At 43.9% G+C, this 21,330-nt stretch overlaps 1 protein-coding gene across 1 annotated transcript in view; it reads left to right on the top strand.

Annotated features, from left to right (window-relative positions):
• Window positions 1–21,330, top strand: part of LOC134538352 (protein neuralized) — a 77,798-nt gene that overhangs the window by 54,497 nt on the left and 1,971 nt on the right. The window contains 8 exon segments of the mRNA XM_063379598.1: window positions 3,419–3,591; window positions 9,971–10,085; window positions 11,487–11,871; window positions 13,470–13,596; window positions 15,199–15,240; window positions 15,242–15,398; window positions 16,332–16,493; window positions 19,136–19,509. Of these exon segments, the coding sequence (XP_063235668.1) occupies window positions 3,419–3,591; window positions 9,971–10,085; window positions 11,487–11,871; window positions 13,470–13,596; window positions 15,199–15,240; window positions 15,242–15,398; window positions 16,332–16,493; window positions 19,136–19,509 (1,535 nt within the window).

The raw sequence follows: 21,330 nt of genomic DNA, 5'->3' as shown, positions 1-21,330 counted from the left end.
GATAGAACTCTTATGAACTAAAAGGCTTGTAAAAATATTCTACCTGGGTTTTTAAGGAAATTCCAATAAATAAATGCAAGAATATTTTACTAAATGTGTAAACTGTAGTAGATTGCCATAAATTTATATTCTCGTAGTTGAGTCTTATTTACAGGTAAATTGTTTGCTAGTTAATTTAATTATTGAAATACAGGTATTGAATGTTTTACACGTTTATCGGTTAGTGAATTGTACGTGCCAGTAATTTACTCGAGGACTGCTATAGTACACTTTAAATAATAAACTCGATTTGCTATAGTACACTTTGAGTGTAAGTAAAGTACGCGAGGTCGCAAGTACGTAACTGTGTACTCGGATTCAATCCCACGACTTCATAAATAATGTGGTTTCGTGTCTGCGAGTTTGATAACCACTAGACCGAAACTTCGCCTCTGACGTCAGTTTTCTGTGCTGGGCATTGCGTGGGGCGACTGAAATGCTGCCCCTTGGTAGGGCAGCTCTTCAGGATTTTTCTGGCAATGGTTTGTTTGTACAGCGACTAGAAGGGCAGCCCATCCAATTTCTGAAAACACGTTCCTTTAAGTGTTTAAATAATCCTGAAAACTGGCCCCTTGGAAGGGCAGCCCATCAGGATTTTTCTGACATTAGTGCTTTTGAAAGGTTGTCTGAATTGTTGCCCCTTGGATGGGCAGCCCTTCAGGATTTTTCTGACAGTGGTTAGTTTGTAAAGTGACGTAACCTAACCTAACGTAAACTAACCACTGTCAGAAAAATTCTGAAGGGCTGCCCTTCCAAGGGGCAACAATTCAGCTCCCCCAATTGCGTGGCGGTATCTTAGCCGTCTGGCTTCTCCTCTCATCTAACCACGTGATGGACGGCTTACATAGGGCTCAATGTCTAGTCGGCTAGGGATCGTTGCAGATGACGAAACATTGCGAGATGCTGTTGGAAAATGAAAGTTAAAAAAGGGGGAGTGGGCGTAAATGGGATCACCTCGAGAACCCCAGCTGTTCACGGCAACGTCTGCCATGTTTTCCGGGCCGGGAACCTAAACCCTCCGATATTCTGTGGCTCTCAGGTTAGCAGATAATGAGGCGCGGAGGAAGGGATACTTATTAACTGTTCCCGAGTCTAACGGAATAATTCGCATTCGTAGATATATATATATATATATATATATATATATATATATATATATATATTAATGTTGTCGAAGTCTAATATATTGTTAAATTAGTTGTTTTTAAATTCTGAAATTCCAAAAAAAAAAAAGGTGGGGGCTAGATTTTGGCACTTATTTGATCATAACTGAAATGAAGTATTGATGGCCGTATTAAAAATACTCTAAAATATAGAACATGCATAAAATCTCGCCTAAATGATCCCCCCCGCCCCCCCGGACCGTGTAGTTGCTCGAGCGAGCGGTGAACTTCGGGCATGTTCGGGATTGATCGGGGCTGAGTGAACAAAGAGCACTTCCGCGCGCAGCGGAACACGAGAGTTGTTGACGCTGCTCCGAGCGAAGTCTGGCGGCGGCGAGGAAGGAAGCGGAAGCGGTTTGACGCGCGGCCTTGCCGAGAGCGGATCAGTGGCCGCCTCGCCCCCCCCCCCCCCGCCCCCCCTCTCCAGCTTCCCCCACCACCCTACTCCGCCAGCCTTGCCCCCACTCCGTGCCGTGTTCCGTTATGTACACTGCTTCCACTGCGCGTTTCATCGCACCTTCGCAATTTGAATTTTTTTTTAAAAAAAAGGTATAAAAAATATATTTTTGGTCAAACATAGGTTGAATTCTTAAGGCGGCCGCCTGGATACGGCCACCAAGATTTCTTGAAAGTGTCTTGATTATGAATAGCATTTAAGAGCTATTGCACGTGTCTGTACAAGTTTCGTTTTAACATGTATTTTTTTGGACGGTGAAAAATTCTGAGACGGGTGCTTTCGCGAACGTTTTTTTTTTTTTTAAGTATGAACAACTCTTATGCTTGGTATTGTAAGTGAAGTGGTATAGAAAGTATTGCGTCAGCGCTTAGAACCGTAGAGACTCGTTACCGGCGCGAAGACTGAATGATCGTAGAGGCGAAGACGCGTTGTGATGCGCGAGCCAGTGTCGCCCTTAATGCCACCTCATTTAAGTGCTGAGCGCCTAGTCGGGGGTGTCCTAGCGCGATGTCGCCTTTGAACTGGCACTCAGTCAGTCTTCTCGTCGTGCATAGGATAGCTGTGAGATTCTAGCGGTAGCCATACCATTATATGACTGAGAAATGAAGATGAATATATGTAATGCAAGTCCATAGAGGGTTTTTTTTTTTTTTTTTTTTTTTTTTTTAAGAATCTCGACCGTAAGTTTCATATCTAAAGTTATTCTGAAAAACACGAGTTTTAGCCATTTTCACACTTTCAAAAATACATTTTAAAAACTAAATCCGAAAAAGAAACTGCTAATCCGTCCTTGGCGTATTCTTAAATCCTTTCCGCATGCAGACATCACTCCTATATATATTTCAGTTTCTAAATCGTGCTGGATTTTTTTTTTCTATAAGCTGCTCGTATAGGCGGGGTCCTTAGCCTCTGTGAGTAACCAACCGTACGACGTCAACGCCATGTCGAATCAAATATCTCCCGCGCCTGGTGGTTCCTGGAAATGCCAACGGTTTTCCGGAACGATGGACCCGTCGCCGTAATCTCCGTTGTGAAGTCTGTAAACGTACTGAAATGTTAACGCGTGAAAATTCGTCGGCGAGTTCGTGTTAGGCCAGAATTATACAAACGAAAGAACTGTAAACGGCTGTTGATAACGTTATTTTTACTTTAAAGTGCACCAGATATAAAAAAAAATAATCGCGACGTTAGTATTTGCCAAGTGTCAACCTCTTGGCGTTTCCCGTCCTGAAAATGTAGACCCACGTAAGTTATCGCTCAGCGTAAGCGAATTTGCTTCGTAATTTCTGTGAAATTCTCCTTTACGTGTTCTCGCTTTCAAGTTGTCTTGCGCACGTTGTGTGTTCTTGTGGGGGGAGCTGAATTGTTGCCCATTGGAAGGGCAGCCCTTCAGGATTTTTCTGACAGTGGTTCATTTGTACAGAGACTGGAAAGGCAGCCCATCCAATTTCTGAAAACACGCTCCTTTAAGAGTTTAAATAATCCTGAAAACTTGCCCCTTGGATGGGCAGCCCATCAGGATTTTTCTAACAGTAGTGTTTTTGAAAGGTTGTCTGAATTGTTGCCCCTTGGAAGGGCAGCCCATCAGGATTTTTCTGACCGTAGTGTTTTTGAAAGGTTGTCTGTATTGTTGCCCTTGGATGGGCAGCCCATCAGGATTTTTCTTACAGTATTACAATTCAGTCGCCCCTTCTTGTGCTGTTGTGGAGTGCTTGTGTCGGCGGAGTGAAGCAGCGGGGCGGTGGTGTATCTGTTGCAGCGGCGAGGTCCGGCGGCGGCGGAGGCGGCACCAACAACCTGCCCCCGCTGCTGTTCCACCAGGTGCACGGCGACAACATCCGCCTGTCGCGCGACGGAGCGGTCGCCCGCCGCGCCGAGAGCTTCTGCAAGGGCGTCACTTTCAGCAGCCGCCCCGTCAAGGTGGCCGAGAAGGTGAGCGCCCGGCTCCCTCCCTGTCCGCTCGCTTCCCGCTTGGCCACACTTCTGACTGCACGGTTCCCGCTGGGCCACACTTCTGACTGCACGGTTCCCGCTAGGCCACCCTTCTGACTGCACGGTTCCCGCTAGGCCACCCTTCTGACTGCACGGTTCCCGCTAGGCCACCCTTCTGACTGCACGGTTCCCGCTAGGCCACCCTTCTGACTGCACGGTTCCCGCTAGGCCACCCTTCTGACTGCACGGTTCCCGCTAGGCCACCCTTCTGACTGCACGGTTCCCGCTAGGCCACCCTTCTGACTGCACGGTTCCCGCTAGGCCACCCTTCTGACTGCACGGTTCCCGCTAGGCCACCCTTCTGACTGCACGGTTCCCGCTAGGCCACCCTTCTGACTGCACGGTTCCCGCTAGGCCACCCTTCTGACTGCACGGTTCCCGCTAGGCCACCCTTCTGACTGCACGGTTCCCGCTAGGCCACCCTTCTGACTGCACGGTTCCCGCTAGGCCACCCTTCTGACTGCACGGTTCCCGCTAGGCCACCCTTCTGACTGCACGGTTCCCGCTAGGCCACCCTTCTGACTGCACGGTTCCCGCTAGGCCACACTTGTGACTGCACGGTTTCCACGGCCTGTTATATCCAGTTATTTCTTGAACGCACGCGAGCGGATAATTCTAGAATCCACACAAACTTTGTTATCTGTGTAATAGGACGTTAATACGTGATAATTTAAATTTTTAGGTATTGTATGAAACAAGTAGGAAAAAATTTATGTACATGATAATTTTATGCCTGCGTTTGGGCTTAACGCCTCGTGGTAAGAAGTTATACTTAACGCTTGCTTTATCTGGCGTTTGAAAATTTCCAACATTGTTCTTATTTTGAGTTTTGGAAATTATCTTTGACTTAGTTTTTTTAATAAGTTTTTTTATTTCTTCAGAATTACTTTTCATATTAGAGGATTCAAATCACAGGAATTTGTAAAATGTCCAGTATAGGTGTCAGTATACGTATTGGAAAACAGAATTTCTGAGGGTAACCTGTATTAAGGCTCATAATTTTTTCGCTGTTGGGACTCTGGATTGAAACGTAAGATGTTAAATGACCATGGTATTTTATTAGCGAAGATTGTCATTTGCTTAGACAGAACGTCCGAAGTTCAAAATGAAATTATTAGTCGATAAAATGTTCAAAATTTTTAGAGGGAGTAAATATCACTTAGTATTAAGTAAAAAAATTGTTGTAAAATTGATTGAACGTGGTAATTTTGTTTTCTCAACGGAATAACGGCATCTTTGAGCTTGAAAATGACTCTTGTCAGGTCGGAGTCTGTTCGAAACGACTCCCAATTCAACCTGAAGTTGCCAGCGACCCCACGACTCTCCACTTCTCTGGTTGTAAGCATGACGGGTTTCTACTGCGCACTGCTCTTCGAGTGTGACCTACTGATGCTTTTACGCAGTGTGTGTGCTTACGAGAAAGTACCAGAAGCATCCAACGAAACAACTCTCGTCAGCTTTCCACAGTTTTTGTTTTGGTTACTTTCTACGTTTTTGCACTTTTACTTACAAGCTGACTATAAATAAATGATAGAAAAATTTTGTAATTTTTTTATAACCAAAAATTTTTTGATTTGAAAATTATTCCCCACCCCTTTTTTTTTACTTCCTACACGAGTAACTTTGCGGTACTTCATTGTTATTAATTTTACAATAGGACAACACGACTAGGGAAATTCACTTAAGGATGAGATTCTGTGTATTATGAGTTATCTTTAGGGTGTTATCCCCCTAATGAAATACAGCGCGCTGGCCAGCCAATCCTGTGGGGAAAAAAATAACTTAGAAAATTTAAGCAGAGTCTATTTAATAGTTTTGCTGCTTAGGTGGTAATGTAGGCTACTTGCTAGCCGTGTTTTGATTCTCTGGTGGTTTTTTTTATTTTAGTAATTTAATTTTTCTTAATCTACTGTTTACAAATATTAAATTTAAATATAAAAACATTATTTTATTTATTATTAAATATATTTAAAGTAATTACTAAATTTTAAAAATATTTTAGTATTGTTATAAATAACAATTCTAATGAGTTTTGTAATCTAGTAATATGCTACAAAATTTTAATAGGTAGAATAAATTTATTTGCATTTAAATTAATATTTGTAAACAGTAGGATTTGTTATTTTTAATTAATAAAAGTGACCAGCGAGGCTTTAGAAAACCCGAGCGTCTGGCGGCTGGCACGTGACCACCACACACCACACCACACCACACCACACCACACCACACCACACCACACCACACCACACCACACCACACCACAGGCCGCCGCGGCGTTGGGCTTAAATTTTAAAATTCCTTTTTCTATCGGAATCGGCTGGCCAGTGCGTTTTATTATTTTGAAGGGCGAACACCCTGAAGATATGCTCCTGTTACAATCTCATCTCGAAGTGAATTTTCCCAAGTCGTGCCCTTTTATTGTCAACCAATTTACGAACAACGCCGGTTACATGCAAATCATACAGATGCTAAAGTAAAAAACTATGAATACCGTTTGAAAATTGACAGATACGGAGATTACTTTGAACAGAAACTCGCCATTCGTATGAACGCCGGCTGCACGCACGAAAAAGTGTCCCGTTACGCACATTGTTCCGTTACGCTGTGTCCCGTTACGCTCATTGTACGCTTGCACCGCATCTCGCTCTCTTCCACTCGACTGTTTATAAAGTGAAGTGAAAAGTTAATGTGGTTATCATTGCTTATTACAACAACAATTTCTGCAATAAAGGTTCATTATTCTTGCATTTTAAAAATCTGATTACTAGTATAATTTCAAGTATTTATTATTTTATTATTAAAATAAAAAAGATTCAATTTTATTCATAAAGTATGCAATCATTTCATCATTTTTGTTATGACGTCACGTTAAGCTATCGTCCGTAAACCGACTTTACAGACAACCAATTGTTTTTTTACGAAGTAGTAATCTCGAAAGTGCTATGAGAAAATTTTCTTCGGGGAGAGAGAGAGAGAGAGAGAGAGAGAGAGAGAGAGACGGAGGAATGAGCGTGCGATTGCGATTGCCGATGTTGCAATACCGGCCTCTACGCGAGCAAATGACAGCCGTTTCGAGATAATCGGCGAGGTGACGCACTGCGCCTGAATTGTCGCTGCGTGGGAGAGAGAGAGAGAGTGATGGGAGGGGGGGAGTGGGGTTGCAGTCAAATCAGGACCGCGCAAACTTTTCGCTTTCGCCGATCGTCGGTGACCCAGTTTGCGACTTCGCCACACCGTACCAGATATATGGTGCGCATACCAGAATTTGACACGTGGTGCCTGAACTTTTTGTTTCATCCTGGTACGTAATGATTCCAGAAAAAAACATTTGTACCTTGCAAAAAAAATTACTAAATTTTAAATGACGTAAAAATAATCGGTATAATCTCTGCAGAGTTAACTGTCTGATATTGAACAAGTTCTCGAAAGTAGTATAAAAATTTGGGACTTATTACATTACACAAGACTATAGTTGCTTAGTGACTTTTGCTGAGCACAGTACATGTCATGATTCATGTTTTACTGTCCAATTTTTACCTTATCTTAAATGTTGATAAATATTAATTTATTTTTATAGGTTTTTACAAAGATTCTCTGTTTAAATAGAGGGAATGTACAATAGTTGTGAAAAATCAACGTATAAACTTTCTTTCAAGTAGCAGTGTACCATGATTCTACGAAAAATACCACAACTCTAACATGGTTCGTGCGTCTCTTTTCCCTTAAAATTCCTTGATGTGATTTTCATTGCTTGAAAGCCCTTAAATTACCTTTTTATCATGTATTCAATAAAACTCCGTAATAAACACATTATTCAAGTCTCATAAACAATCAGAAACACGTTGAGCTGTGTGTTTTTTTTTTAAATTTTGTTTTCATTTTGGACTCTTTGACAGCAAAGGAGTGTTCGCACATGCATTGTGTTTCCAGTGGTATTCAGCTCTTCATATACTCTGTGCCTGCATTTCTTTTGTCAGTGGTGAAGTAGTGAATATATATATATATATATATATATATATATATATATATTCGAATAAAAATTATAATGGCTCTACTTTACTGTAAACTGTGAGTAAAGAAAATAATTATATATCAATTGGTATTGTTGCATATTTCGAGATATTTAAATCCTTAAAAGGGCTTATTAATGTTCACTAATGTGAGAAAAGGGCTGGAACAATGTCTAAAAAATGTGCCTGGCACCGTGGTTTAATTCTTTGTCGCGTGGCAATTCTGCTCGCGGACTGAATGAATGAAATGAATGATCCTTGACCGGTTTAGCGGCAGGTAGCACCAGGCGGCCTTCGCCCCGTGCTAAGCCTTTGGCTCGTATGGCGTGCTGAGTCAGTGCGGTCCTCATTGCGCGCGGCCTGTACTGCCTTTATACGGTCCTAACTGCGGTTCCACGCCCGCAGGGGCGTAGGCAGGACCCTTCTTTACAGGTTGGGGGGGGGGGGGGGGGGAGGCGAAGAGACAATTAGAAAATAATTAGACAAGTTCACAGAGATTAGTTTAGTATTATTGTAATCGATAGTGGGCTACAATATGCATCCCCCCCCCCCCACGCTTATAGCTGGTCATGTCTCAACAAACTTGACATGTGTATTTCATGTATTAAATAACATATATATAAAACTTGTTTTTAAGAGATCATCAAGTGGTTTACTTAAAAACAGTAAAATAAAAGAAAACTGAATTATAAAATATTAGAAAGAAATTTTCTAAAGCAAAATTATTAAATTTAAATTTGTAAACTGTGGGCGTTCTGGAAGTCTTACTAATTATTCCCTGAGATTTTAGTGGACAAAACAATTTTTTTTTTGGTAAGGGGGTGGAGGGGAGGAACCACTTTGCCCGCCGTTTGTTCTTTACTTTTGTTAGTGGGAAATATAGGTACAAAATTTTTTTGTAGATATTTTAAGTATTTCGCTCGTAAATGTTGTGCCTCGAGGATGGTAAGAAGGAGAAAGGAGAGAGGTATTTAGCTCGCAGCGCCTGGCTCTGCGGCGGCGGTCAGGGGAGGTGTTGATGGACGTGTGAGGGGTCGGGGGGGGAGTGGAGAAGGGTATTTGTCGCGTGCCGACCTCGCGGTCCGGAGTGTGCTGGCGCGTAGCTAGCTGCTCGGCGCGACGTAACCCCTGTCTCCTTGAGGCCGTCCCGTGCTGACGTCACACGCGCGCACGTGACCTTGCCCGGCGTCGAGGTTGTTAGCTCCCGCGCCGACCCACTCCCGCCAGGATCGTGGCGGCAAGTTTTGGTTTCAGGCAGTGGCGGACCTGTGGGGAGGACCATGGGAGCAATTCCCCCATCCCCCCTCCACTTACCCCCTTAACCCAATCATACAAATAAAAAAAAAAGAACTCTAAATGTAACTAATAAATCCGCTGTGTATGAAATTATATATATATATATATAAAGTGCTTCTGTAAGTGCTGTACTATTTAAAAATGGTTACAAATACGGTTTTGATGACGACTTACAATGTGTCAGAAATTCGTTAAAATATCTTGTTTTCTGTAATGTTTTTGATGTGCAAACATCTTAGTTCTCGGTACACTGCATTTGGCGGCAGTAATTTCGTGGAAATAGTGGGTTCGTTTATTGCTTATGTTCACTCTTGTGTTATTTCAAATTAGCATTTGAAGAAATTTTCTAGATATTCATGTATAACAAATGTAATGTATGTGTGAGACTAAAATTTTCAGTTAATGAATCTGTTATTCAATAGGTATCCTGGGAACAACGGATGGTTTTTTTTTTTTTTTACTAGTCAGGCATTGTAACTGCGTGACTGAATTATTTCCTGTTAGTATTCAGGAACCCATAACAATGAAGTTGAAAAAGTTTCTTCTCCGGGTAAATCTCATTTCCACCCGGGAATGCCAACAAAAAAAAAGTACTTTTCGGTATTTACTTTCGGTATAGAAATTATTAAATAATCCAACAATACCCTAACAATTTTTTTTTCCTGGCATGAATCTTACTGTAAAAATATATTTGATTGCTGGCAGATAGCCCCTATACGTTTAGCTCTAGTCCGCATGATTTATATAAATTTGTGGATGTCTCAAAATAATGCGTAAACTAAAACAGAGGAGACGGTTGCGATTTAGTTTTCCAAACAAATATTGGTGACTTGAGTCTGTGAATTGGTTCCTTTATTGATGTAGTCTAGTAATTTGTCATATGTCATTAAAGTTGCATGTTTCCCATTTTCTTTTGGTAATTACCAGGAATAGGTGTCTAGGCATTGCTTGATCTAGTGCGCTATTAAGAGCTTAGTGATTTACGACCTTGTTTTGTTTAATTTTTTTTCCAGGTGTGTGTGAAGTTCTTGGAGGTGTCGAACAATTGGAGTGGAGTCATCAGGTTCGGCTTCACTTGCAATGATCCCAGCAACTTGCGGTGCGGCCTGCCCAAATACGTGTGTCCAGGTGGGTTTTTCTCTCAGTAACGTAACCGTAGTGGAAGGTCTTAATTATATCCCCATTTGTGTTACATTACTGCACTGTCGGCGCTCTTAGTTCCCTCGCAGTTAATCGTGAAGCTCGACTCAATGATCCGTCTCATCCGTCCGTCATCACGTGATCTTCAGCCAATCAGATGGCCCGAAAAATTCTATCTGTCCGTCCGTCCGTCCGTCCGTCCGTCCGTCCGTCCGTCCGTCAAAGCCTTGCCAAGCTTTAACTTTCTACGGATGTACGGATGAAATTATAACCTCAAAAATGTATTGTAGGAATTGTCTTTACTTTAAAAGTTTTTTTTATTTATTTGGTTTATTTGTTTAGCTGCTTCCGTATTATGTTTTTTTTAACACTGCTTAATAACACGAAAATTCTCTTGAGCCCAGAAGTAATTTAATGATGCACGGCAACTCGAAATATATATTTAAATACATTATTTAGTGTTTGTTTAAACATTTGTAAGTGCTTAGCGTGCTTAATAGGCAAACTGGTAAACCTGTACGAGATAAAATTTTCTAGGCAGTGTAAGCGTTGATTCTAAGTTGACGGCGTCCAAGTAGAAAAATATGACGTGTGGATGATTTTGTCTCGTTGGGTTTCTTTGTCGGACAGACGGATGCGACGGACAAATTGATAGTTCCGCTTTTACCGCGTCTGTTTTCACTCCAATGCAGGGGCGCAACAACTAAATTTCCAGGGGGGGGGGGGGGGGCAATATACCTTTTTATTAAGAATCATCGATCCCCCCCGGGAAAATTTGTATTTCAAGGTGGAAAAAATGGTGCTGTTTAAGCAAGTTTTATTATCTGAAAATTGATTACACAGCACTTTCTTTGCCCCCGTTTGCCCCCACTTCAAGGTTTCAGAAGTGGGGGGGAGGAGGAAATACCCTTGCCCCCCCCCCCCCCTCCGTTGTTGCGCCCCTGCTCCAACGCAAGATTTTCCTGTTTCCTGGCGGGTCACATTTCTCGTGACGAATGTTTCGAAGAAGGCAGTTGTTGCGCGAGGTTGAGGTTGAGGCCAGTGGCGTAGCCAGGATTTGTGTATGGGGGGTGTTAAGAAGCATAGCCCCCCCCCCTCCCTACCCCCGTATTAAAGCGGTGGGGGGGTCCTCCCCCGGGAAAATTAGGATTTTAAGGTGTAAAATAGTGCTATTTAAGCAGTTTTCGGTTCTTAAATTTAAATACTGTAATGGTAAAAATTTTATTAATTTTAATATGAAATTTGTTTGAGTGATGAATAAGAAATTAATTAAAGATTTAGTGCTAAGAGGGTGGGGGGGGGGGGTTGAACCCCTAAACAACCCCCCCCCCCCTGGCTACGCCACTGGTTGAGGTAGAGGTTGAAGTGTGTGGTGTGTTGCGGTTGCAGACCTGACGAACAAGCCCGGCTACTGGGCCAAGGCGCTGGCGGAGCGCTTCGCCGAGCCGGACACGGTGCTGTTCTACTACGTGACGCCGGCCGGCGACGTGCACTTCGGCATCAACGGCGAGGAGAAGGGCGTGTTCTTCGGCGGCGTGGAGACCAAGGGCCCGCTGTGGGCCGTGCTCGACGTGTACGGCAACTCGACGGCCGTGGAGCTGGTGGACCCGCGCCAGCAGCTCAACAACTCCCGGTCCGGCGGGGGAGACGCCGTGGACCGCTGCGTGGTGCCGTCGCTGACCCAGCTGAGCCTGCACGAGGCTGCCGCGCCCGGGGACCTGCCGCCGCCGCGCTACCAGCAGGGGGCGGCCCTGGCGCCGCTGCCCTTCCACAGGTCGGTGCACCGCTCCACGCTGCTCGACGCTCCCCCGACACTCCCCCGACACTGCCCGACACTGCCCGACACTGCCCGACACTCCCCCGACACTCCCCCGACACTCCCCCGACACTCCCCCGACACTCCCCCGACACTCCCCCGACACTCCCCCGACACTCCCCCGACACTCCCCCGACACTCCCCCGACACTGCCCGACACTGCCCGACACTCCCCCGACACTCCCCCGACACTCCCCCGACACTCCCCCGACACTCCCCCGACACTCCCCCGACGCTCCCCCGACACTCCCCCGACACTCCCCCGACACTCCCCCGACACTGCCCGACACTGCCCGACACTCCCCCGACACTGCCCGACACTGCCCGACACTCCCCCGACACTCCCCCGACACTCCCCCGACACTCCCCCGACACTCCCCCGACACTGCCCCACACTCCGACACTGCCTACACTGCTCGACACTGCCCGACACTGCCCGACACTGCCGACACTGTTCAAACCGATCACACTATCAAAATGTGTTAAATCGTGGAGAAGGGTTTTATGCTACCAAGCACGGCTCCAGAAGGGGGGCGGTGGGGGCGACAGCTCCTCCCGAGACCAATTTTATTGATTAGTGTATATTTATGTTTACTTAAATATTTAATTTCATATGTTAAACTTTTATCTCATCAAAAGTTGCATGGAGCTACTAAGGTTCTGTATTTGAAACCTGTAATGTGTAAATAATATTTTAAGGCCAATTTCTGACCACCTATTTTTTTGCAACCACGACCTTTCTTTGTGCGATAGCCCCTCCCGAAAAGTCATCCTGAAGCCACCATTGTATGTTATCCATTTATTTTAATTTTTTTTTAAACTCTCCACTAGATGGCACTGCAGCACATCAACTTCTGTATCGTTCAACCAATCACCATCGGCAAGTTCATTTTTCATAACAGAATCATAGTTCATAGACGTGTTTTGTCATCTCTCTTGCCTGCCACGCAGTCATTAACGATAGTTTAAAAGGTTTGTCAAATTCCCATCCTTCTCTTTGACAAGACCTGTCCGCCACACCCCAAATTCCTCCGATTATTCTTTTCCCCCTCCCCCACCCCCTTTAAATTTGAGGATGGGCCCGCCCGTGTCCAGCATCACAGGTTTTTGAAAGTTGGCCAGGTCCCCGAAATGTCACAATATTGAACATTTTTAGTAATCTGGGTTTGAATCGCTTAATGTTGCTAATTTTTATTGAAATTCTCAACCACCTTAGGATAACAAAAATGATATTTAAAAAGTATAGTTTTTACTATTAATTTTTAATAGGCTTGAAACAAAATGTTTGCTATAATGGCAAAATAAAATCAATGATAGATTTTTGGTGCCTTTCCATGGGTTATTGTAAATAAAAAGTTGCTAAATATTTTTATATCTGAAGCTGTCAGCTTGTGGGATTTTTTGGGGTGTTTGTATTTCTCCAATAAATGCACTTCTCTGCTGACCTTTTTGATGTTTTAGTTGGTGTTGGGTAACATTTCTTTTGTAAGCATTGGAGTGCAGCGCGTTGCTGATGTTGTGGAAACTAACTGGTCATGTCCATAATGTTGTTGCAGGACGCGAGGACGTAGCATTCGATTGAGCAACGACAGGTGCATTGCGAGTCGGATAGATGTGGATTTCTGCCATGGCTACGTTTTTACAGCAAGACCCGTCCAACTGGGTGAGAAGATTGTGATACAGGTGAGGCATATATACGTGTTTTTAAAATTTTCTGTTACTGTAATTAGTTATGAAAAATTGATATCAAATTATTTTGTTATATTTCTATGTGCTGTTATTTTTTGTTAAAATTTTAAGATTTCATAAAATTTGTTTCATAAAATAAAAATTTACCTCGCATTCCTGTACAAGTATCTATAACGCAGGATTAACCAGCATATTATTTATAGAAATACCTATTGAGAATCCTGATTAAAATTTATGAAAAATGGTGCTGTAATTATTTTAGGGGTTAGGATAGTACTCATTATTCAAAACCAAAATTTTTGCTCATAATTCAAACTTTCCCAGGTAAATGGATTGTATTTAAGCTCTGAGAAATCCCTCCTATGATTAAAGGGGAGGGGCAACCCCCCAAAGGTGAAAATTTGACTTTAAAAAATTTCCACTGTTCAGCATGGATTATGCTTAGTTGTGATGTGGGTCTTGTATGGCATAGCATACTTATTATCCCTTTTAATATTCTTCTGCACGTAGTGTGAGGCCCGACAATTGGTATTACCTTATTTAGGTAATAAGAGCATGTTAATCACCAAACACATAATATTTGTTTACATTCATTCTTTTCACCTTTGTTGATATTGAAGGTTTCAAATTAATTATTAGTAAATAGGAGTAGTAAACATGCTAGAGTTAACAAATAATCTTCTAATGCCCAATTTCATTTCATATAGCACTCATGAATGATGTATGGATTAAATACTCTTTTAAAACCACTCTCTTAAACCCTAGTTGGGAAATTCAAACATTGCTTCAATCACACTTCACATTATAGGAACTAGAAACATTCGTAGGTTTATTGACCTGTAGGATAGGGTCTTCAGTCCTTTGTAAGTCAACAGCCAATTAATACGTGGCTTGTGCCAGATTATACAAATGTCTCAACTAGTTTTGAGTAAGATTAGAACTCCTTCAGTAGTGCTGCCCATTGGTGAAGAGCTCCAGATGAACTACAAGCTGATCGCAGGAGTAGCAGAATTTTACTAGTATTTCGATCTTAGCCTAACTCAAAATTAATCAAAAAAAATTTTCTGCTCTCCTTCACAGCATGATTAGATACAGTAATAGGTGCCAATCATTTCTCTTCATTTCACATTAAAATGAAAAATCCAGTTGAACTCAACCTGGGCGGCGGCGGTGGTTGTGTCCAGACCATTCCCCTGAGACAAAAGCGATCTGTAGAGACATGCAAAATTCGCAGATTCATTTCGCAATGGGATGGCATCAAAACAACCATACCTTCTTACCGCTTCTGCGATTGGCCCACATTTTATCCGGGGGAACTGTGAGCCAATGGGAAACACTAAACCAAGAAAGTGCCGAATTACGGACAGGTGTCATTTCCGCGAGTATTTTAAAGGACTGTGGAGTCTGTCCTAGAGGTCGGTGAGTCCGCGAATTTTGCAGGTCTCTAGCGATCTGGTATTCAGTTTCCGAGGGTGGGATCGAAGCCTGATTTTTTACGAATGTGAAATGTTGCCAAGAGTATAAGGGTTTCATCTCTTCACTCGCTCATCCTGCTGGCTGACCGGATGTTATGAGCGGGGAACTGGGCTGCCGCAGGTGCTGGCGACGGAGGCTGCCTACACGGGCGCGCTCGCGTTCGGGGGTGACGTCCTGCGACCCGGCGACGCTTCAGGCCTCGGAGCTGCCCGACGACAGCGACTCTCTGGTGGACCGGCCCGAGTACTGGGTGGTGGCGAGCTCCGTGGCGGGCGAGCCCCGGCGCGGCGACGAGCTGTCCTTCTGCGTCACGCAAAATGGCAAGTGTCCGGGCCGTGCAGAGTTCTGCTCCTGAACGCTGGAGGTCGCATGCTAGCCAGATCTGATGAGGCGGGGTTACTACATGTGTTCCATATTTAAAAAGACCCTTTTAATGTCTTTAAGGAATCATCGAGAGGATCTTACGACAGCCATATCGGGAAGGAGTGACGCCCCTGTTGTTGCCTGGCCGCAAGTTGGCTTGGTGTCACCATTCATTTAGAATTTTTTTTTATTTACCAATTTCAGATTTTCTTGAAGAATTATTTTAAGAGTTAAGACTTTAGAATTTATTTTATTTGTATGCTTAACCTGCACATGCTTCCCTATTGGCTGATTTCTTACGTGGACGCTTGCCATTCTCTCGAGCGGGTCGATGTAATTGTCTCTTAGCTGGTGGCTGAGTGGTCCACAGATGTACAGAGGGGAGTGGAGATACGATTGTGAACTTGTGATTACGCAGTGCTAAGGTATAGTTTTTTTGCAGTCAGAACTGGCAACCGAAGAAATCGGCGAAAAATTTCCAGGTCTCTGTGTTTGTTGTTCGATTTCAATGACTGTAGTAGCCAGTGGCGTAACCAGGATTTGTGTATGGGGGGTGTTAGGAAGCATGCGCCCATCCTCCCCCCCCACCGTATTAAAGCGGGGAGTCCGGGGGTCCTCCCCCGGGAAAATTTGGATTTTAAGGTGTAAAATAGTGCTGTTTTAGCAGTTTTCGGTACTTAAATTTAAATATTGTAATGGTAAAAATTTTTATTGATTTTAATATGAAATTTGTTTGAGTGATGAATAAGAAATGAAGTCAATATTTGGTGCTGGGGGGGGGGGGGGTTTGAACCCCTAAATCCCCCCCCCCTCTCCTGGCTACGCCCCTGGTAGTAGCTAATGATTATTTAAGCACGTTTTGTCTTAAACTTGCCATCCTGGTTGTGCAGGGGAGGTGCAGTTCAGCAAGAACGGTAGCGTGCCGGCGGTGTTCATGCACGTTGACCACAGCCTCCAGCTGTGGGCGTTCCTGGATGTGTACGGCAGCACCCAGAAGGTGCGCATCTTGGGCAGCACCACGGAGCAGGCCCAGCCGGCCCCTTCCGCCTCGGGTGAGCGACCGGCACTCGTACCGGTGGCATCGAGGCATTGGTGCCACGAATCCTTGCTCTCCCAATAAACGGACAGCTCTAAATCATTAACTAATGGGTCATTCCATGTCAAATCACCCAGACCATGTCACCCGCCAGCACGGATTTCCACAAAATTTTGTGTAACTTGTTGCCTTGATGAAGTTATGAAGCCATATGAATTTTTTTCTTCATTGGTCCTTATAGTTTTTTTTTTTTTTAACAGAAGGTCAAAGTTATATGCATTTGCTTGAAGGTGTCACTCTTGATATGTACTCCTTTTCAGGAGTGCAGCACATTGCTAAAAAATAATATTTCAGCATGTATACTTGTTTAATGTTAGAAATTATTCCTGTAATCATTAACTAATGTGTGTCGCATGTAATATGTAAACTGATGTTGGGGGGGGGGGGGGGGGATCTTAAGTTATAGACTAAATAAGTATAAATTGTTGAATTCTTGTATTTATTTTGAGTGGGAAAAAAATTCATATTATATTTTTATAATCCCTCCTCCTCCTGCCCTCCTTTCCCCCTCTCCCCTTCCCATTTTAGAACAAATGAAAAATGTGCAAAATTTAGTCTTAAAGTCTACAAACGGGGTAAATCTTATTTCAATAATTTGTCCCAGTCAAGATATATACTACTATGTTAAATAATTTCAAAATCTTAATATACTTTAAAGGTTTTTGTATTATTTGAATATTACTAGTTATCAATTTAGGTAGTTTTATTGTGATTATGTGTAATTAGTAATCAATCAGTTATGTTTGTAACAGAAGTTTCTGGTTGTGGTCAGTTTCCTAGCTAAAGGTGTGTGTTTGGGGTTGTGGTCAGTCTCCTAGCTAAAGGTGTGTGGTTGGGGTTGTGGTCAGTTTCCTGGCTAAAGGTGTGTGGTTGGGGGTTGTGGTCAGTCTCCTGGCTAAAGGTGTGTGGTTGGGGTTGTGGTCAGTCTCCTGGCTAAAGGTGTGTGTTTGGGGTTGTGGTCAGTCTCCTGGCTAAAGGTGTGTGGTTGGGGTTGTGGTCAGTCTCCTAGCTAAAGGTGTGTGGTTGGGGTTGTGGTCAGGTTCCTAGCTAAAGGTGTGTGGTTGGGGTTGTGGTCAGGTTCCTAGCTAAAGGTGTGTGGTTGGGGTTGTGGTCAGTCTCCTGGCTAAAGGTGTGTGTGTGGGGTTGTGGTCAGTCTCCTGGCTAAAGGTGTGTGTTTGGGGTTGTGGTCAGTCTCTTAGCTAAAGGTGTGTGGTTGGGGTTGTGGTCAGGTTCCTAGCTAAAGGTGTGTGTTTGGGGTTGTGGTCAGGTTCCTAGCTAAAGGTGTGTGGTTGAGGTTGTGGTCAGTCTCCTGGCTAAAGGTGTGTGTTTGGGGTTGTGGTCAGTCTCCTAGCTAAAGGTGTGTGTTTGGGGTTGTGGTCAGTCTCCTAGCTAAAGGTGTGTGGTTGGGGTTGTGGTCAGGTTCCTAGCTAAAGGTGTGTGGTTGGGGTTGTGGTCAGTCTCCTAGCTAAAGGTGTGTGTTTGGGGTTGTGGTCAGTCTCCTGGCTAAAGGTGTGTGTTTGGGGTTGTGGTCAGTCTCCTAGCTAAAGGTGTGTGGTTGGGGTTGTGGTCAGGTTCCTAGCTAAAGGTGTGTGTTTGGGGTTGTGGTCAGGTTCCTAGCTAAAGGTGTGTGGTTGGGGTTGTGGTCAGTCTCCTGGCTAAAGGTGTGTGTTTGGGGTTGTGGTCAGTCTCCTAGCTAAAGGTGTGTGGTTGGGGTTGTGGTCAGGTTCCTAGCTAAAGGTGTGTGGTTGGGGTTGTGGTCAGTCTCCTAGCTAAAGGTGTGTGTTTGGGGTTGTGGTCAGTCTCCTAGCTAAAGGTGTGTGGTTGGGGTTGTGGTCAGGTTCCTAGCTAAAGGTGTGTGGTTGGGGTTGTGGTCAGGTTCCTAGCTAAAGGTGTGTGGTTGGGGTTGTGGTCAGGTTCCTAGCTAAAGGTGTGTGGTTGGAGTTTTGGTCAGTTTCCTGGCTAAAGGTGTGTGGTTGGGGTTGTGGTCCGGTTCCTAGCTAAAGGTGTGTGGTTGGGGTTGTGGTCAGGTTCCTAGCTAAAGGTGTGTGGTTGGGGTTGTGGTCAGTCTCCTAGCTAAAGGTGTGTGTTTGGGGTTGTGGTCAGTCTCCTAGCTAAAGGTGTGTGGTTGGGGTTGTGGTCAGGTTCCTAGCTAAAGGTGTGTGGTTGGGGTTGTGGTCAGGTTCCTAGCTAAAGGTGTGTGGTTGGGGTTGTGGTCAGGTTCCTAGCTAAAGGTGTGTGGTTGGAGTTTTGGTCAGTTTCCTGGCTAAAGGTGTGTGGTTGGGGTTGTGGTCCGGTTCCTAGCTAAAGGTGTGTGGTTGGGGTTGTGGTCAGGTTCCTAGCTAAAGGTGTGTGTTTGGGGTTGTGGTCAGGTTCCTAGCTAAAGGTGTGTGTTTGGGGTTGTGGTCAGTCTCCTAGCTAAAGGTGTGTGGTTGGGGTTGTGGTCAGTTTCCTAGCTAATGGTGTGTGGTTGGGGTTGTGGTCAGTCTCCTAGCTAAAGGTGTGTGGTTGGGGTTGTGGTCAGTCTCCTAGCTAAAGGTGTGTGGTTGGGGTTGTGGTCAGTTTCCTAGCTAATGGTGTGTGTGTGTGTGGTTGGTTCAGGTTCGAGGAACTCGTCGCCGCCACCCCGCACCGCGGACCCCGCCCTGACGGCAGTGAGCCGCCTGAGGGTGAACCTGCCCTGCCCCTCCTCGCCCAGCGGCACGCCGGAGATGCCCCCGCAGGCGCGGTTCTGCTGCGCGGGGCCAGTCCCCCCGCCGCCCGCCGCCACTGCCACGGCGGAGCTGGTGCAGTACCAGGGCGGCGCGGGCGGGGGAACCGTGCTGGTGGTGAACCTGCCCCCCGCGCAGGCCAACTACCTGAACCAGCACCAGGCCGGCGCCCATCACCACCCCTCCCCCCCGCCGCACGCCCGGCCGCTGGAGGCCGCGTCCTCCGGCACGCTCATGTCCACCTACAGCCACACCTACATCGAGGTGAGACCCTGGCACGGCAGTCGCGTCAACCCAAAAGCTAGATAAATTGGGAAAAGTTGCATGAATTGATTCGTAACAGGATGGAATATCAGGCCTTCAGATTACACAATTTTAACAGGAATGATGCTCTTATTGGAAATATGGTGTGTCACCACAGATATTAGTCGCTTTAACCCGAAAACTAAAGAAATTTAGAAAAGTTGGATGAATAGATTTGTAAAGGGATGGAATATCAGGCCTTCGGATTGCACAATTACAACAGGAATGATGCTCTTTTATTGGAAATATGGTGTGTGGACCTCGTAAATTATTATTCTGGGTGTAAACTCGTTTTTTATGTGTATAAACTTCTAGGCTCTCCAGTATACAGCATTTTGTAGGAGTAATTTTCATGAAAATGGAATATATTGTGACACAATTTTTTTGTTTTATCGAGACTTAAGACGGCGGTCCAACGTGTAGCAACATGGAGTATATAGTCTATTTTTGGTAAACATTAAAAGAGGACGTACTAAACATATTTATGTGCCCAATTAAACTTTAAGTAACTAAGAAAACTTCCATTACAATCATAATATCCTCATTAGCTTGGTAGTGCAAAGGTACATATAATGTGTAGTCAGTAACTTCAAAGGACGTGATTAAAATATAGTCGCTAGAAAAATGTTTTTTCACTTATTTTCAATAAGAGGTAACTGTATTATACAATTTATGCTTTAAGCAAATGTACATAAATAAATTTTATTTGTTTATCTTATTGCAATAATATTATGAAATACATAATTTTGTTCATTGGATACATTTTTCATAATAGATATTTTAATAAAATTCTTTGTTGAAAATCAGGTCCAAAGCTGGAGTCTAGTATTTCGCTTTTGTTGGAGCCATTTCACTATATTTCACTTCTGCTCTGCAAATCAAATGATTCGATAGTAGACGTGGTTGCTCCGGCAGCAAATTCTAGCAGTGGGTCTGGAAATATGAGAGATTCGAGTCCAGAAATTTATTTGAAAACCACAATTCACATGTGAGTAATTATCACACAACAGTATTATTTTAAAGATTTCTACGTAAAATTTTGTTAGGAGTTTCGTGAGTAGTTTTGCAACATGAGGACACATGAATTTGCTCATTACCGAGGTTACATGTTCCACATTACTGGCAAGTACTGAACGACTCGCTTACATTCTTTTTCTACGAATATCGACTGTGGTCCATTTGGAAAGGAAGAATTCAAAAATAAATGTTAAGTGTAAAAAAAATTGTAGTAAAACACACAGTGGGCCCAATAACTTCAGCAGTCCATGGTTAGGGTGCAGTGATCCAAAAATAGGTTGGGAAAAACTGTTCTAAACTCTAATTCACTGTGTTGCTTGACTCTATGGGGCTGTGTTAGTGTTCAGATCACTCGCATCTCACAGAGGTGATCTCAGGCTCTATTACTGACTGGGTCAAATCAGCATTTTTACCAAGCAGGAAATGTGGTGCAGAATTTAAAACTGTCCATTGCAACACAAAACCATTCACGTTGCGTTTGCACCTTCTGCCTCGTACTGATGACTGCTGCACAGCGAAGGCATTTTTTTTTTCCATATTTATTCCTGTTGCTGCAAAAACATGTTAAAATCCTTGAATTTTTATGTTTGTGAAAATAAAACAGTTTGCCTTAAAATTAGGGAAATTTCCGAATACATCTAGCTCCTGAAGATGTCAAGTTAAGCATTCGCAAACATTCCAGAATATCTAGGTATATGAAATGTATTTGCTTCATCTGTGATAGTTTCTATTTATGTTTCTGTGAATATGGTTTCGACCAGTATC

This window comes from Bacillus rossius, chromosome 13, assembly GCF_032445375.1.
Source record: "Bacillus rossius redtenbacheri isolate Brsri chromosome 13, Brsri_v3, whole genome shotgun sequence".
NCBI classification, from domain to species: Eukaryota; Metazoa; Arthropoda; class Insecta; order Phasmatodea; family Bacillidae; genus Bacillus; species Bacillus rossius.
This window is presented reverse-complemented; position numbering and strand designations above follow the sequence as displayed.